Genomic DNA, 18,425 nt, shown 5'->3' with positions numbered 1-18,425 from the left:
CCTCGGACTATGTTTTATTTTTTTTTGTCAAAGAAATGAGTGGTCTGGGACTCGAATCGCCCATTTCTTCTTCTTCTTCTTAAAAAAAAAGAGTTAATGTAGTCAAATTGCTGCAATAAAGGAGATCCAACTTTCAAATGAGGGCCATGAACTTCATTTAGTCTAGAAATCTATAAGGGTATGTTTGACGACTCGGCAATATATCAGGCAAAATGTATAATGCTCTTGATCTTAAAAAATACAAAAAAGGGCTTGTGACTTGTTTGATTGAACAAACCCACACGGTCCAATACAAGAAGGTGAGGTAGGGTCCCTCCCATAGGATCATTATTCATAATCAATTATCTGAAATCCTACAAAATTCAGCTCTAACTTAGATTTGCGTGATTCAATTTCTTCGTCAGTTTTTAGCTTTGGCTTCATCGTTTCTTGTGCAAACCCACAAAACCCCCATCGAAACATCTCTCTCTTAGCGAGCTCTACAAGACCCATTCCTCTCTCCCCAAACTGCTATGTGTGTCTAGAGGATATTTTTCCCATCTCCTTAAACCACCATGTCTCTCTCTAAAACAGAGGCTTGGGCTCTCTAATACTTTCTCCCATCACCCCAAATAATGATGTCTCTATCTAAAACAGCGGCTTGGGTCTTCCATGAGGAAAGGGATATGAGTAGAGAATGAGAAAATAAGGAAAAAACAAGTCAGAGAAAGAGTTTAGCAAGAGAGAATAGTGAATATGGGACACAGACCTTCAGGAGAGGGAAGTATGAAAAGTCGAAATAAAGAACGAGATGAATACAATTTTTGGGCTATCTTGGTAGGCTTTTGAGCTGGTTTTTGGGAGGTTGGGTGGTTTGAATTGCAGAGAAGAAGATGTATACGTTGGCTTAGTATTGGAAAGAAGAAGATGGATTGTTTGGGTTGGGTACTGATTTTTTATAAGATTTAGACAAAGAAGTCGGTATAGAGAGAGAGAGAGAATGCTGCAAATCAAGTGATTGAGATAAAACACATGATAAAATCCATCAGCTGCAGATCGAGCAATTGAGATGAAACATGGATGAAATTCACCCGTAGCAAATCGAGCGATGGGGATGAGCTGCAGAGAGAGAACCTGCAAATCTAGAGAGGGAGAGGGGTTTTTTTTCATTGCCTCTTTTATGAAACAGGGTAAAAGAAATATTTTAACATGTGGTCCTGCAAAGTGCGTTCAGAGATAAATTTGAAACCCTAGCTGAACTGCTAGTATCCGTTCGATAGAATGGATATGAAAAATCAAGTTTCAGGGGCGGCCATGATTGTTGGTGTTCATGCTCTAATAAAATTGTCATGACTTGAAAAGATCTTTGTGGATATTTTATTTTAGTGAAAATATTTTTAAATAAGTAAATTTTAATCTTTTGAAATTTATTTAATTCAGAGAGAAAAAAAAAAACTATTAGTTTTTCAAAATTCTTTTTATCCATCTCAAATATACTTTGATGTGTAGGGGCCCATTGGGAGCCCACAAAGTGGCTTCAGAAGCCACCTACTCCATTTGAAAATAAAAAGAAAGTTTTTTCTTTTATTTTATTTATTTATTAAGGATTGATTGATTTAAAATCAGAAGGTGTACAAATTAATTGAAATTAGATATTTAAATGCATAATATTTTCTCTACACAAATATTTGATGTGAGTAAAGTTATGGAAACTGAGAGATGATGGTCATAGCTCTTTCTTTTAATTATGATGACTGATCTAAAGAATAAATAACTATCGTATTTGATGTTTTGAGATACTAAATGTATATTACTAGGATATTGTTGCCATCATCTAACAACAAAGTTTATATAAGGTTGCTACCTTATACTATAGAAGTACGGTGCACCTTAAAAATCTAGTAGAAAAGAGTATTTTGAAATTTCTTTTTTTTTAAAAAAAAAAAGTGTTAAGAGTGTCCCAAAGTTGGGAAACCTTCCAATTAATCATCTAGATCTTGAGATGCATTGATATAAAGAAAAAAATTAATTTCAAGTTCTAAAAATAGTGCATCTTGTAATAAGTTATCTAGACATTTTATTTTCAGTATTTTTCAAATGTTTATAAATATGCTAAATTGTATTGTTTTTGAAATTTTAAATGTCATAAATAAGATTAAACATGGATTTTCAAACCATTGTAAAGTTTCCCACACCGGAACTACATCATACAACAAAATTTGGAGGTGTACCTTGTTTATATAATATAAGGTGGGCATCTTAGAGGAACCTCAATCATACCTCAAATCCGCATAATGGTCAATGAAGATTGAGTGCTTCAAATATTGTCACGAAATAGAAAATGAACTTTTGTTGTGTTTGGTGGGCAACGATATCATTCACTAAGTAATTGAAAACCAAATCTCAAATAATTTTTTTATTTTTTTATGACAATCAGTTTATAAGTTATTATAGATTTGTGGATCTTAAGAGAGAGTGAGAGATCGCGAAAATGTTTTTGTTCTACATTTTATCCTCATTCTTGAATCAGTAACCACTGAAAGAGAGAAAGAGAGGGAGAGAGATTAACACATGCTGCGAATGATACCCGCAACTGCTGTGTACGTTCCAACCACAGAGGATATAATTCCTATAACAAGGATCAAAATGCAGAGTAATACCTGCACATAATAACGTGCATGTTAATCATTTCTATAGCATGTTAATCATTTCCATAAAATTATTGATATTTGAAGCAAATATGCCTGCATCGAGGATCTTACCTGAAAGATAGTTACCTTCCTACGAACAATACTTAGGTAGCAAGCACATGGAAGAATCATCGTCTGGAGAAAGGCAAAGGCCGATTCATATATAATTGTTTCTCTGAAGTGTAAGGCCATGTTTGGTGCGACCTTTTTTTACTGTAGAAATATGTCCCTTATACTTGCTTCACAGTGGGCAGTGTGCAAGCATGGCAGGCCATTATTCTCAGTGCTATTAGTATGCATGCAAAAAGCTGCAAAGAACCCCAATTTGGCCTTAATACAAGAGAAAAACTTCTATTTCTCCATCCACTAAAAATTGGATATTCTTCCAATTGATTATGACATCTTAAGTCCACCTATTTCTTTTTGGGTTAGTACATGATGTTAAAAGGCATCCATTAGGTTTGCCTGCCAGTGCTGGGAGAGTATGTCCCATGTGGGAGGACATCCACATCCTTTGGCCATTAAAAGGGCAGTTTGGAAATACAGCCCATTGGGTTGTTACCATGGATAACCAAGGGGTAGAGATTTTAGAAAACAATATCATTCTTACATAAAAACCTAAAATGTGAGGAATTAGGCTTATCCAATATTAACAAGTTCTACTTTTTGGTAGGTGCATCTACCTTTGGAGAGAGAGAGATACGATGATCTTTTTTGTGGAGAGAAGAAGTAGAGAGAGAGAAGCCTATTAGAGAGAAAAAAGAGAGAAAGAGAGTTCATGTGGGTTTATTGTAGTGCATGTCTCGATATGTTATTTATTTACTTTATTGCATATTTTCCCAATTATACACACATAGAGTATTTGGTGTTTGTCCCACAGAATTTGGGTTCCGTTGTACACATCTGTAGTTTTACAAGACGGCTCAAATGGGTGAGCCCAACAAAATGGTATCAGAGCACATTTTTTCCTTGACTTCGATACATTGTTGGTCATCCCTATCATCATTTGCAAGTGTAGCGAGCCTAGCGGTTGTAGGACGAGCAAGGAAACAACCTCCTTGAAGGCTGGATCCATTTCACCACCGAACGGAGCGTTTGGGACACATCGTCAGTCAAAGACTGCTATTGAGTGGCCCATGTGCAAAGAATGTCTTGAACAATGAACCATCGATTACTACCTTGACCAACAGTGAAGCACTTTGGCTGCAGGTGACTCATCTTGACTGATGGTGACAATTTGGCAGTCGGTGAAAGCTTGACTGCTGACAAGATCTAGACAACTAGTGGGAGCATGACCACTGACAAGACCTTGACAATTAGTCGGAGCTTGACCGCTGACGAGACATTGACAACCAGTGGGAACTTGACCACCGATGATACCTTAATAGCCAGTGGAACATTGACCGTTGATGAAACCTTGACAGACGACGACTCTCCCAAACTGCCGATAAAAAGAAGAGGGGTGTAGAAGAGTGGTGTGTGGGGATTAAAGACAGATTCCAATACTAGGAGCAAGATGATATTGCTCAACTAGAATAATTGAATCATCTGAAAGCCGGAGATGGAAGATCTTCTATACAGTAGGGACTTGCACATACCCATTGTAGGGGTAGAACACAAGCCCGAAGGTATGAGCGACGATAAGTTGAAGAGACTTGATCGAAAGGCTCTCAGAACCATCCAACAGTGGTTCGAAGAAAATGTGTTTCACCATGTGTCAGATAAGACATCTGCCAATTCATTTATTTGACACTTCATTGTGGGATAAGCTACATGACTTGTATACGAGAAAGGCCATTTGAAATAATGTATTCTTAATCCAAAAATTAGTGAACATGAAGTTCAAGGATAGGAGATCCATTGTAGAGCAATTCAATGAGGTGCAAAACATTGTTAACCAAGTCACAATGATGAAGTTGTCCCTAGAATATGAGCTACAAGTTATGTTGTTTTGTTTAATACCGAATAGGCAGGAGACCTTGGTAGTTTCCATAAGCAACTCAACAATTGATTGGATAGTGACCAAGAGTCAAGTCACTAGTAGCTTGCTGAATGAGGAAACAAGAAGAAAATTCTCCAACTCATCCAACTCGAGGAAGGTCCAAGAATAGGGACCAAAACCAATCTAACGATAAAGCTAAATCGAAGTCTAGAAAGAGGGTCACATGTTATCATTATGGCAAGAATAAACACATCAAGAAAAAGTCCCGGAAGCTCAAGAAAGAGCAGAATGATGACAATACCAAGAATGATGATTGGAAAATCACTATAGTGATGATATATGTTGGCGTGGTTAGAAACTGTGGTGATGGGTGCATCAATATTGCTTCAAGTTTGTGAAATATTGACTAGGGTGTGGATACTAAAGCATAGTTTCATGTTACCCCACATAGATGTTTTACTTTTTATAGAGTGGGAGATTTTGGCTCTATAAAGATGAGAACAATGGTTCCTTAAAGGTTGTGGGTAAGAGAGATGTACACATTAAGATTAATATTAGGATGAAACTAGTGTTAAAGGACGTCAAACATGTACTGATGCAAATAAAATTAGGGTTATTTTACTTTTTTAATTTATTATTCTTTTATTTCTTTTTCTTAAGAATAGGAAGTGAGTTGGGATAATTAATAGGGTAGGAAGAATTTTGGTCCATGACTTTATGTTAACTGGGAGAATGTGCGTGAGTTGTTAAGAGGATTTTGGGTAATGGATAGAAATTAAACTTGGTAGAAGATTTATTTAGAGATTTATGGAAGATTTAGATATGGGAAGAATAAGGGAGAGATATGGAGGCTAGTATAGATGAGAGAAAATAGAAAAAGAGATCGAGAGAAAATAGGGAGAAGAGATTTATTTGTGCATATGTGTGTGTGTGAGAGAAAGAGATAGAGAGGGAGAAAGAGAGAGTTTTAGGGTGTGAAAGAGAGGGTTTTATTTATTGTGGCTTTTTTTTTTCCCCCTAAAGTTTATTTAAAGGGAGATGTCCCTTCATTGAAGATGATTAGATATTGATCAAAGAATAAGAATTGAGAATAGTTGATCTTGTGAAAAGATTTGAATTGAATAAAGTTGATATTGTGAAAAGATCGTTTTTAGAGTGGACTCCCTTACAAACTTTGGGAGAAGGTATAATATCTTAAACTTTTATTTTATCTTTATTTTTTGATTGGTTATTATTTTTTCCCTGCATCAGTTGGTATCAGAGTATGCAAGATCTAGAGATCCAACAATTACAAGGGCGTCGAAACCTGCTCTTATGTTCGAGGATATATTACCGCAACTTATGGATTATATTGGTAAGCAAATTCAAGAGAGCTTGAATACTACGTTGGAGGATGTTCGACGAGAAATAAGTGAAACCAATCAGGGGATGCAATGGTTGGATATGAGGTTGCAACGATTGGAGGACACCATTCATCAAGAAGAGGGCGCTCGCAACCTCAACTTGGCATCAAATCTCACCGTAGAGAGAAATCAAGCTTCCCGACCGACCTAGGCTGCTGATCCAGAATGTCAAGAAGAAATTCGCAAGATGAGATCCGCATCCTATAGAGCGACCACGAGATTTTAATATTAAAGTCGATCTCTTGGAATTTTATGGTAAGCTCCACATAGAAGCTTTTATTGATTGGTTAAGTGCGGTTGAAGTTTATTTTGAATGGTGTTAATTGCTTGAGGAATGTAAGATTAAACTTTTTGCAACCAAGCTCCGTAGGTATGCTGCCGCCTGATGGGAGAAAGTTCAACAATCCCGATTTCGTAGTGGAAAATGAAAAATTACCGACTGGCAAAAGATGAAAAAGAAATTGAAAGAAAATTTTCTTCTTCTGGATCAAGAGCAAATTTTCTTTCAAGAACTCCAAAATCTTCGACAGAATGAGAAAAAAGTGGAAGATTATACTAGGGAGTTTTATCGATTAGTTGCTTGAAACAACCTCTAAGAGACAGAAGGACAAAATGTTGCTCGATATGTAAATGACCTTCAACAAACCATTAGGGACTAAGTTTTTTACATTGACCATGGAATTTAAGTGAAGCTTTCAAGTTGCTTTACGAGTACAAACTATACATCAATGGAGCAGCAATAAGCAATTTTACACTCAGAAGGAGGTTTCGCGCCCGCCAAAATTTAATGAAAAGAAAAGGGATACTGCAAAGTTCATGTGTTATCGATACAAAGAGCCAGGGCACCGTGCATATGAATGCCTATAAAAGAGGATGGAGGTATACTTGGTTAAGGAAGTGGATAAAGTTCTAGAAGAAAATCAAGTTCAAGAGATAGTTCTGCATGGTGATGAAGGGGATCCACTTTGAGTCAAGCTTGAGGTTGAGCTTCTCTCAACCCAGGGAGAATGATGCAAATAAAATTGTAGTTATTTAATTTTATTTTTATTTCTTTTTCTTAAGAATAAGAAGTGCGTTGGGATAATTAATAGGGGAGGAAGAATTTTGGTGCATGAGTTGTTAAGAGGATCTTGGAGAATGGATAGGAACTAATCTTGATAGGAGATTTACTTAGAGATTTATGAAAGATTAGATAGAGATGGATTTAGATATGGGAAAGATAAGGGAGAGATATGGAGCTTGGTAAGGATGAGATAAAATAGGGAAAAGAGACTTAGAGAAACTAGGGAGAAGAGATTTATGTGTGCGCGCGGGTGTGTGTGTGTGTGTGAGAGAGAGAGAGAGAGAGAGAGAGAGAGAGAGAGAGTTTTAGGGCGTGGGAGATAGAGGGTTTGATTTATTGTGGTTTATTTTTATTTGTTTATTTTTTTCCCTAAAGTCTATTTAAAGGGAGATGTCCCTTCATTGTAAAAGATCAATGAATGAGAATTGATAAAAGGTGATCTTGTGAAAAGATTTGAATCGAGAAAAGTTGATCTTGTAAAAAGATCTGAATTGAGTAAAGTTGATATTGTAAAAAAATCGTCTTTTAGATTGACTCCCTTGCAGACCTTGAGAGAAGGTAGAATATCTTAAACTTTTATTTTATCTTTATTTTTTGGGTTGGTTATTATTTTCTCCCTACATCATGTACCTGATATCTAAATAAACTTCATCTTAGGAGGTAATTAGACGACGAAGGTTACCACTCATTGTTTAGTAAGGGACATTACAAGCTAGCAAAGAGATATCTTGTTGTAACAAAAGGCAAGAAGTATTGCTTACTCTTTAGAACATAGGTGCGAGTCTCCAATAGTGAAGTTAATGCCGCCATGGAATAACTCTCACTAGACCTGTGGCACATGCGACTTGGTCATTTGAGTGAAAAAGGGATGCAAATCTCAGCGAAGAAAGCAGATCCTTCCCAGTGTCAAGAATACATCTTTGACCCCATATGACCATGGTTTGCTAGACAAACAACATAGAGATTCATTCTCCAATAAGAGCTCTAAAGATACAAAAATGCTAGAGTTGGAAAATTAAGATTTGTGTGGTCCCATAGATGTGAAGTCGCTTGGTGATGCATCATTCGTCGTCACCTTCACTGATGATGCTTTAAGAAATGTATAGGTATACTTAATGAAATCAAAAGATTAGGTATTTCAAATCTTTCAAAATGTTCATACTAAGGTAAAAAGGGAGATAGGCAAGCTATTGAAGTGTCTCAGATCAAACAATTCGGGGGAGTACACCTTAAATTCTTTAAAAATCCATATACTCTCCAGCATCATGGTGTAACAGAGAAAATGAGTCGCAACATTATAATAAAGACTTATGTGCATGTTATCTGCAGACAAGTTGCCAAAGTCATATTGGGGTGAAGCAATATTCAGTGAAACAATCCTCACAGTAAGCTATCTAATAAATAGATCCTCATTATTTCCTCTGAATGGTGAAATATCAACGAGTTTGGATTGGAAAATGTATATATTATTCATATTTGAGGGTGTTTGGGTGCAAAGCATTGGTGTACGTGCCCAAGGAAAAAAATAATAGAGTTAGATGAGAAAGCACTCCTACGCTTATTCTTAGGGTACTTAAATGAAGAGTTCAACTATAGGCTATGGGATCATGAAAACATGAAGGTGAATGGTATTGGCATCGATTTTGATGAAATCATTTTCTGAGGTAAAATGTCATCATTCCATATGGTATTATGCCTAATTGCAAGCTTGAATCTAGAGATTAATTAGTTAGATGTCAAGACTGCCTTTCTTCATGGTGATTTGGAGGAAGAAATATATATGGAGCAATCATAAGGATTTAAGGTAAAAAAGGAGCACATGCTTCGTAAACTAAAAATAGTTTATACGGGTTGAAACTGACCCCCAAGGAAGTGGTACAAGAAGTTGATTCCTTCATGGGAATAATGAGTACAAGAGAATAGCCTCAAAGCATTGTGGGTACAAAAAGCTCTAAGTGCCAAGCAAGGTCCTTCAAATGCAAATGAGAAGGAAGAAACATAGAAAGCGCCTTGCGCATTAGCCGTAGGAAGTTTGATGTATGTCATAATGTGCATGAGTCCAAATATTGCACATGCAGTTGGCGTCGTGAACATATTTATCATTAATCTTGATAAGGAACACTAGGCAATAGTCATGTGGATATTCAAATATCTCAAAGGAACATCTACAATATATTTGAACTTTTGGGGAGGTAAACCGGTGCTACAAGGGTATACAGATGCAGGCATGGTGGGAGATATAAACTCCAGGAAGTCAATCTTAGGGTAACCGTTTACTTTTGTAGGAGGAGTTGTTTCATGGTAGTCCAAGCTACAGAAGTGTATGACTCTATCAAACAAAGAGGCAAGGTACATAGAAGTCACAAAAGCCTGTGAGGAGAGATTCTTCCATGAGTTGAGCTTGAAACAGAACATGTACACGATCCACTGTGATAGTCAAAACACTATCCACTTGAGCAAGAATGCAAGCTTCCATTCTAAGACAAAGCACATTGATGTGTGTTACCATTGGATTGGATGTCTTACAGAAGAAGTTACTGCAGCTAAAAATACCTCAGATATGATGACAAAGACCTTGACCAGAGGCAAGCATGAACTTTACAAAAACATCGTTGGCATGGGTACCATCTAAGTAACAAGTTCATTTGAAAAATAAAACCTTCACCATAAGACAGGAGGCGAAGATTGTTGGAGAGGCCATCACATGTGGGAGGACCTCTACATCCTTTGCTCATTAAAGGGGCAATTTGGGAATACAACCCACTGAGTTGTTATAATGGATAATCACTACTGAGAAGGGGAAGAGATTTTAGGAAACAAATCTCATTTCTAGATAAAAACCCAAAACATGACGGGGCCAGGCTTATCCAATGTTAACAAGTTCCTCCTCTTGATATGTGCATCTCCTTTTGCAGAGAGACATATAGTTATACTTCTTGTGCAGAAAAGAAAGAGAGAGAGAGAGAGATCCTATGGGTTTATTGTAGAGCCTCTTCGAGAGAGATAAATCTAAACGGAGAAAAAAGTCTATGAGAGGGAGACGAACCTCAAACAAGAAAAACCTAGAGAGAGAAAATCCTCTAAAGAAGTTAGAGAGTGTGCCTCATGGAAGAAATTATAATCGTTTTTATTTTATGTCTTTCTCCCATGGAGGTAACCTAAAAAAGTGAACTACGTAAATCTCTCTCTCAGTAATTTATTTATGTGTTTTATTGCATATTTTTCCATTCACACACACACAATATTGGATGTTTTTGTCCCATAAAATCTAGGTTCTGGTTTGCGGATCCACATTTTTGCAAAAAGGCTCGTACCAGTGAGCCCAACAGCCAGGACATCCAAACGGGGCCTCAATGCATGTGTTTATAGTTAAAATGAGAAAAAAATTATTATGCCAATTAAGAACTTACAACAAGCATGGTTAGGAGGGATCCAATTAATGCCATTACAAGACCTGCATCAAGGAATGGAACCAATATTAAAGTTATTGAACATAATGCTATATTTGTATTCACACACATATACAAATGCAAACACACAATTTTCAACTCTTTATTTTTGTTATTTTTTTAAAAAAGGAGCAGCAGCACCACCCTTCAGCTTGTTACATCAGTTAGCAGGAGCTGTCCATTTCTTCATGCCGTTGGTTTTATTTTAATGACAAAGAGGTAGAAGCTATGGTAAGGGAGTGACTTGGTGCTTCTAGATCCCGAGCAACGGAGACAAGTAATTGTTTTGATACCAGAGTTGTTAAATAGGAAAAAAATCTTTCTGAAAAGTGAAGGATTGACTAAGTTGGCACTCATTAAAACTTATCAGGTTCAAAAACTCTAGGCTCAGATTTGATTTTGAATTAGCACAATCTTTTCTCACTGAAAGTCTACCTATCAGTATCGAAACACAAAATCTTCACTGTACGCACATAAATTCAGGTTGGATATATAACCAAACTAATATGCATGAGAACCGCCTTGTCATTTTGAAGTTACTTAAGGCAAGGAACTCAATATGAGCAGCATACTTAGAGGCATAGCATGAGACTCATGCTATACCTGCATGGTAGGACGACATTTTAGTGATCATTGATACCCTCTTTGTTTTGCATGTTGGGCAAGGGTTTATAAGGATTATGAAAAGCACAAGATTTTTATGCTTCTCCTACAAAATAAAACTTATATACTTACCCTTATCCAACCGTCCATTCTGAATGGAGGGCTAAGATTGTCCCAATCACAATGTCACTTCTACACTATTTTTTTTTTAATTTTTTTTCTATAAACTATTTTGACACCAAATTTTGGACGCCTAATCATCTATTAAACTCACATAGAAAAAAATATAAAAACAAATATTTCCAATAAAATAAAATGATCAAAATACCCCTGAAAGTTTCAAGGGGTATGTTGGTCATTGTATTTTATCGAAAAATTATTTTTAATATTTTTTATAGGTGCGACCCAATGAAAAAATGGCACGTATCAAATTTCATTTTCATACAATTTGTATAAAAAAAACTAAAAGTAAAATATTTTGAGATGTCGGATCTAAGATCAAACGATGAGTGGCTCTCTTGATCAAAATTTGGCGGCTGGATGGTAGGGGAACCATAGTATTCTGCCGGGGAAGTATAGAAACCTTTCCCTTATGAAAATCCCAACTACAGAAAAGTACGGTGGTTCTTAAAGACAAGACCATATCCCGAGCCATCATTGCTTACAAAAGCAGCATGTAGGAAAAGAAACAAATACTCCAACTATGTGTACACTGGCTCTTGACATATTTTATAACTTTAATATTGAAATTCGAGTTGGAGAGGAGAGGATTTACCAAAGAATGGAACCGAGAGAGCCACGAGCAAAGTGGAGACGACCAATGCTGTTCTAATGAGGATCGCAATGAAGTATGACTTGAGATGCATAGAAGGTATCAACTCCTCCAAACTTAGGGCCACTGGAGATAGTGTCAATGCATATGTGTATTTGAATCAAGGGGAGATCCCACTAAATCGAACATAAACAAATAAATATATAGCAGCTACAAATCTGTGACTAGAAAAATACTTCCATAAAATTTTCGAAAGGCTTTTCTGACACACGCAAGCGCGCGCACAAACACAAAAACACAAAACATGTTTCACTGTGAAACGGTACGAAACATTCCAATATCAGTATATGAAAAATGAGAAGGATATTTTGTAAATGGATTCACCACCTGCAAAACAGAAAAATAGTGTGTGAAACCATTCAATAAGAGTTGCTAAACTGAACATAAGCTTCTAAAATATCGTATCAACAAAACATGCTTTTTGTTTTGGTTTCATACTGTTGTCCACACTGCTATTTTGGAGGCTGTGAGCTGGTGGGGCATGTTGAGGGTGAACTGTGACACGATGGATTCTCCAAACATGGAGTATCCCATAAAAGCCACTCCAGCATACATGGCAGTACAAATTGCAAAACTGCAAGTTTCACGAATGAGAGAAACTGTCAGACCCCAAAGGAGAAAGAAAACTACAAAACCAGCAAGGTAATAATACAATCACCAAAGCAATGAGATATGGATAAAAAGTATCAATGTAAGGCATTTAGGAATTATATTGAATATGGGTATTTCAAAAATATAGTTTAACAATTTCATTGTGACCATAATTTATTATAAAAAGGTTAATGATTTTTGTTGAGAGTTGATTGTTGGTGATTGAGAGAGAGACGAGGCCACAAATAGGGTCATATCCTGTTCCTTGGCCCATCACTTCATTATGTCAATGGAGAGTGATGATGCGACGAACTTAATATGGGAATCAGGCTTGGGCTTGATTAGTTAGCAGTTGAAGTTCGCAATGCTACATCTCAAGTTAGATTCCAACTGCTGAACTATCCTAAAAAAAAAAAAAACAAAAGATGCCACGAACTTAATAGACCTTCCCTAGAAACTGGTGTATACAATGTTCCAGTTTCTGGTTGAGAAGAGGAGGTTTTCTTGGAGGAGATTCAAACTACAATCTAAACATGCACCTGTCAGTGTCATAATGGGATTGAGGTAAAGAGATCTTGGTACCTTGTAATTAAAACCACAGGAAATTGAGAAGGTTTCTTCATGGACGTGTAGATGTTTGGAAAGACTGCATGCCCAGAATAGCAGTACCCATAAAGACCAATAGCAACAGGGAGACTACTGAGGTTTAAAGCATGGGGTTTGTATTGTAACCCAACTTGATCCACTACTCCAACCCAGAACAAGCATAGAACAACCAGCATAGATGAGATAACACCACCAGCTGAAACAATGGTAAAAATAATCAATATAACCAGATTATAGATGCAATGGTCAAGTCAAGAATTCATCATAAAATCAATTCACATGACTAAATTGGATCAGTTTATACCTGATATATAGCTAAGAATGCTCAAGTCACGAAGCCAAACAGTAGGAAGCACAGCCAGGGTAGCCACCACAGCAAAAAGCTGATGTGAGTTGAGCTGAAGCCCAGCTAAATTTAGGTGGGCACCAGGAAATAATGATGATAAATTATCGCCCTCAAGAATTATAAATTCCACACAACAAGCCTGTCAAGAAGTGGGGTGTAAGAATGAGTTATCTCATATATAGTCCAAAGATACATGCTGAAGGTTTGAACAGGTGAAATTATAAACATTACATTAGACATGACTTATGAAGAAATGAAGAGCTCAATTGGATGAGCTTCACTATATAAGGATCAATTAACATGATTTTTAGTAATGAAGCTCATTATCTAAAGACATGGTGAGAAAAAAAAATGCATTTGAGTTTCATGTTTTTCTGTCCTTTTTCCTGGCACTAATTTATTTTCCATCTTCTTTCCTCCCAAATCTTTTTTATTTTTCCAAGTTTCTAGGAGAAGTGCCAGGCTTAGTTTGATTTCCTTCTAGCAGTCCACATGCACAAGTAGCAAAAATAACTCAATCAGATGCAATGTGTGACATCTGACAGTCCAGGCACACTGCTATGAGGCAAAATATAGGAAATCCTTATCTTATCTGCATTATATAAAAACTAGGCAATAACAATCCTCCAGAAAAGGGATATTCTCTCAATTTTTTTTTTTTTTTTTGTTCTTCTTCTTCGGGTGAGTCAGTGGGGAGAGGGCCCCTACATTGGTAGGAATTGAGCCTAACGTAGCGTTGCAAATCATCAAGCAGTAACCAATTACGCTTGGGCTCTTTCCCTGATGCAGGTCGATGCTTGTTCAAAACTAAAGGATTTTTCAGAAACATTACCCGCCATTTTATCAGATAAACAGCGAACACCAGTTTTTCTTCAAACTAAGTACCTTTCACAATATTTCAACATTATATGGAAAACTTAGAAAGATCCAACTGAATATTTCTGAGAATTTGTGGCTTTGGATCAAGCCAAAAAAATTTGGTTTTTGTGTTACATGATTAGATAAGGGACACTAATTCTGATTATGTTGACTTAAATTTGGTGTTCCTCTCAATGTCAGGGATGGTATTGTAATTTTTACCTAAGCACCAGCGAAGGAGAACTAGAGCTAGCTGTACTTACATATAATTCCACATATAAAATTATCTGCAAATAGCCACAAGAAACAAAAGTGTAAGTCATAGTTGACATAAAATAGCAGAACAGTAGCTTACAAAATAGTTTATTGGTTGGGACTGATGAATAAATAAAGATGAATAATTTACTAGTTGATAGAGAAATCTATGACATAGTCCATTACAATAATTCATCAGTTTAAAATATTTGGAATATTGATCTTTTAACAATCCAACTTACAGAGATAGCAAAGCGACCTATTGTACCAAATGCAGCCTGCCCAATGTCCGGGTAAGTCTGAAGACCAGGTTCACTGTCTAAACAATCGCGTAAGAGGATACCTGTGTATAATGCAATTAGAGCAAATGCAATCAACACAAATATCCCCATCCAACCTCCTTCTTTGATGGCAAATGGTGTGGAAAGTATTCCCACTCCACACATAACATTCATCCCTAACCAAATAGAAACAAAGTTATTTTAGTACATATAACAGACATATAGCCAACTCAGTCATTAGCCCAATTCCATGAAGTTCATCTCGTTAAATCTTCTGAGATATAATAATTATCATGATGACTGTTTTCATTGCATCAAATTCATCAGATTAACCCTAAATCTTATTAAAAGAGTGTCAGTAAACAAAACATTTGGGCAATAAAATCTCATTTCCCCAATTGAGAAATTGCAAACAATAATTTGAAAACAAATCAAGAAAAGAGCTTCATGATATCCCCATTGCATGAGTGGTCATTGGAAGGATGTGAGATTTACTGACCATTAAGCACCGCCTGACCAAAAGAACACTGACGAGAAAGAGGCACTTCATGTGATATTTTTGCAGGTTTTTGTTCGGCAAGGGCCTTCTGAGATGGGACCCTCTTGGTAGGAGCAGGAGGAGGAAGAACCTGCTGTTGTTGTGGTGGTGATGATGGCTCTTTTTTTGTGGGCAATAAAGGCTTAATCAAGGATGTAAGTATTTCAGGAGTGTGTCTCCTTTGAAGTGAAGATGACAAATAAGAGCTGCTTAATCTGCTTAAATTGGGAGTACCCAAGAACCCAATATTGGGAGATGCCACACTGCTATACATGTCGATGGATTGCCTGTATGGACCCAAAACACAAACAAAATTTGAATCATGAAAGAGGAATAAATTATAAATCATCTATTAAAAATTCACGCACACCATTTTTATCAGAAAGGTACATATTCAGCGCAGCATTTTTTTCCCTTTTTTTTTTTTTGTAAAAGCCCCTTTGACTATCTTGATAGAAAAATCAAATTCTTTTAAATTTGGGTGTTTTCTTAAGGCGGTGAATCAATTCTCTAGTGGGATGGATGCGTTTTGGACTGAGCAAGGAGGTTGATATCAATTAGTTAGGTTAACTGAATCCAATTCTCAACATATGGAAAGAAAAATAAGAAATCTCCATAAAAACTCCAGATTGAAAGGAATTAAATTTAAATACATAGTTCAATACTTGAACAGTTTTCATGGCATATCTATATACTCAAGTTAATTTCCCAGAATATGCATCTGTCCATATATGAATACCTGTAACTCTGGGGCCAAGATGTATTATACGAGCTTGGGTGCTTGCTGTGGTTAGGGCTGCCATGAGAAAAAGAATCTGATGAATCTGTATCATAACCATCTCCCCTGACAACAAGCTTCTCAGTGTCATTTTCCTCATCATCGCTCTCAATGTACAAGCTCCTTTCAGAGCTGGACTTGTTCATCTTTTTTCCTGTAGTAAAATTATCCATAAAATTCAATTAAGAGGGACATTCAGAAAACAACGTAAATCCGTAACTTAATCCTAGTGCAATACTCATGAACAATATGATCGACTCCATTATTGAATGAGAAACGAGTTAACACGAATTTAAGGTCTGCGACAAACAATAAACCAGGGGTTGAGAGGAAGGGAAATAGTGACTTCACGCTTCTAGACTGAATTAGGACCTAGAACCATTAAAATCATGACTTGGACAATCGGTGACAGAGCAAAAAACACAAAAAACTAACTCCAGCTACTTTAATAATTAAGATCTATCCTGGAAACAAGAAACTGAAAGATATTATTTTCTGAGTTTAGCTCCTCCACAATGAGCATGAAGAACTCCTATGGAAAGGGAGAATAGATCCGATTTGCTCTGTATCCACAATCTTAGAGAGAACAAGATCCGGATTTACGAATTATTACAGATCATTCATCTCAATTTCGTATGTGTTTAGAAGGGAAACATAAATTACGTAGGAAGAAAATTAGTCGGCCTTTTATGGTGCATAAGTAAAAACAGAAAACAGTAGATTTAACTATTTTTACAGAAGCATGGAAACTCTAAAGAAAACTGGAAGTTCATATTTTAAAACTACTGAAATCTGAATACATGATTTGGACTGAAACTTAAATTCGGTTTGATTCTAAGCTCTTCAACAGGCGCACGGAAGGCTTAAAAATAAGGGAAAAGATAATATCAAGTGATTTAATCCGAAATCAAGCTCGAGTGAGTACAAACCAAGGCTCATTTGAAGTTCAAATTACTCCAAAATACTCCAGATTTAGTCTCTTGGACCAGTAAAATGAAGCTCAAAATGTCAATAAAAATTGCAAAGCTATTTAAAAAAAAGAAAACCGAAGTTTTTCCAGTTAATTTATCCGGAGTCTGAAATATTGTGAAGCTTCAGAAGAAACGCCATCAAAGATTCATAAAAGCTTGAAACAAACCAGATAAAGGATCAGAGTACAACGTGAAGCACAAATTATGCGCTGAATTGGATTAAACCTCCAAAAAAAGCTTATTAATATTCAGCAGCATCAAACTGTTTTTCCACAGAATTAATTTGAAGGCCTGAAATTTGCCGAAGCTTCTTAAGAAACACTACGACAAATGCAGAAAAGCTTGATATAAGCAGGAGAAAAACTGAGTTTTCAGGAGTCTTAGTGCTCTTTAGAATATTGGATTCTTCAGATTCCAATATTTTCAGGACTCTTAGTGCTCAGCAGCATAATCAAATGAATCTCCACAGCCTAAAGACGTGTCTCTACCTCTTTCGCAGGCCTTTCACTTTCTGATACACCTCAAAACTTTTCCCGAACCTATCAGAACTCAGAAGAGATTTTTCACCAGTACGAAGGCTTTTGAACGTGGAGCCAAAAGCTTTTTGCTCAGAATACCTTTTCAATGTTGCGATCTATGAAGATTTCTCTCTCTAAAATGGAGCAAAAGAGTTTATAGCCATTACAGAGCTCGAAGCCGAGCATATGCAGCCACTGACAAAAAGACAGTTATTTATTCTGTCTTCTGTGACTTCATGGACGTGATTAGTTTCATTCCATTTTTCTCTGGAGGCGACATGCCTTTCTCTCGCTAGAATTACACTCTCTCATCGCTCCCCCTGTCCACCATGGATTTTGTCAGTTTCTTGTTTAGGTAAGTCATTGAGGGAGAACGCCCCCAACGGGTTCTCCATTAATCCGTAAACGGTAAAATCATATTCCAACGACACTCTTTAATATTTTTTTCATCTCAATAATCAATCTCCAAAAAATTCAATTTGAGGTCTAAATGAAGTAAAAATGAGTTTCTTTCAAAAATAACTCTAAACCATTCATTTTATGAATTTCAAGACCTTAGCTTTTATAAACTCAAAATTATTTTTTTCTTTTTTAATATTATTCATCTAATAATAATAAAGCCATCCAAAAAAATTAGAAGTGAAAAAATCCTTCGAAGGCCTAGATCTAAGCATCTCACCAAAATGAAGGACCTATATTAATTGGGTTAAAAAAATACTTTC

At 36.4% G+C, this 18,425-nt stretch overlaps 1 protein-coding gene across 9 annotated transcripts; it reads right to left on the bottom strand.

Annotated features, from left to right (window-relative positions):
- Positions 1-2,368: 2,368 nt before the first annotated feature.
- LOC18422731 (amino acid transporter AVT1C) lies at positions 2,369-18,217 on the bottom strand. 9 transcript variants are annotated; one of them, XR_002281634.2, is made up of 13 exons: positions 17,674-18,217; positions 16,176-16,368; positions 15,398-15,723; positions 14,860-15,074; positions 14,626-14,649; positions 13,463-13,643; positions 13,135-13,354; positions 12,400-12,535; positions 12,269-12,288; positions 11,905-12,050; positions 10,488-10,531; positions 2,742-2,977; positions 2,369-2,639 (listed from the first exon to the last, which is right to left on the bottom strand). XR_002281634.2 is itself a non-coding variant. In XM_011626157.3 (13 exons), exons 2-13 carry the CDS (start codon positions 16,358-16,360, stop codon positions 2,544-2,546), a joined length of 1,656 nt encoding a protein of 551 aa, XP_011624459.1. In that variant the 5' UTR covers positions 16,361-16,368; positions 17,674-18,217; the 3' UTR covers positions 2,369-2,543. The 9 variants fall into 9 exon arrangements, 8 of the variants coding, with proteins under 8 accessions (XP_011624459.1, XP_088727975.1, XP_020525491.1 ...); XM_011626157.3 differs by having other exon boundaries at positions 2,742-2,804; XM_088871849.1 differs by having other exon boundaries at positions 2,742-2,804; positions 14,860-14,960; positions 17,674-18,216.
- Positions 18,218-18,425: the final 208 nt, after the last annotated feature.

The sequence above is a fragment of the Amborella trichopoda genome, chromosome 7 (assembly GCF_054954075.1).
Source record: "Amborella trichopoda isolate Santa Cruz 75 chromosome 7, AtrichopodaSantaCruz75HAP2 v2.0, whole genome shotgun sequence".
Classification (NCBI taxonomy): Eukaryota; Viridiplantae; Streptophyta; class Magnoliopsida; order Amborellales; family Amborellaceae; genus Amborella; species Amborella trichopoda.
Note: the sequence above shows the minus strand (reverse complement) of the source record. Positions and strands in the feature narration are given on the sequence as shown.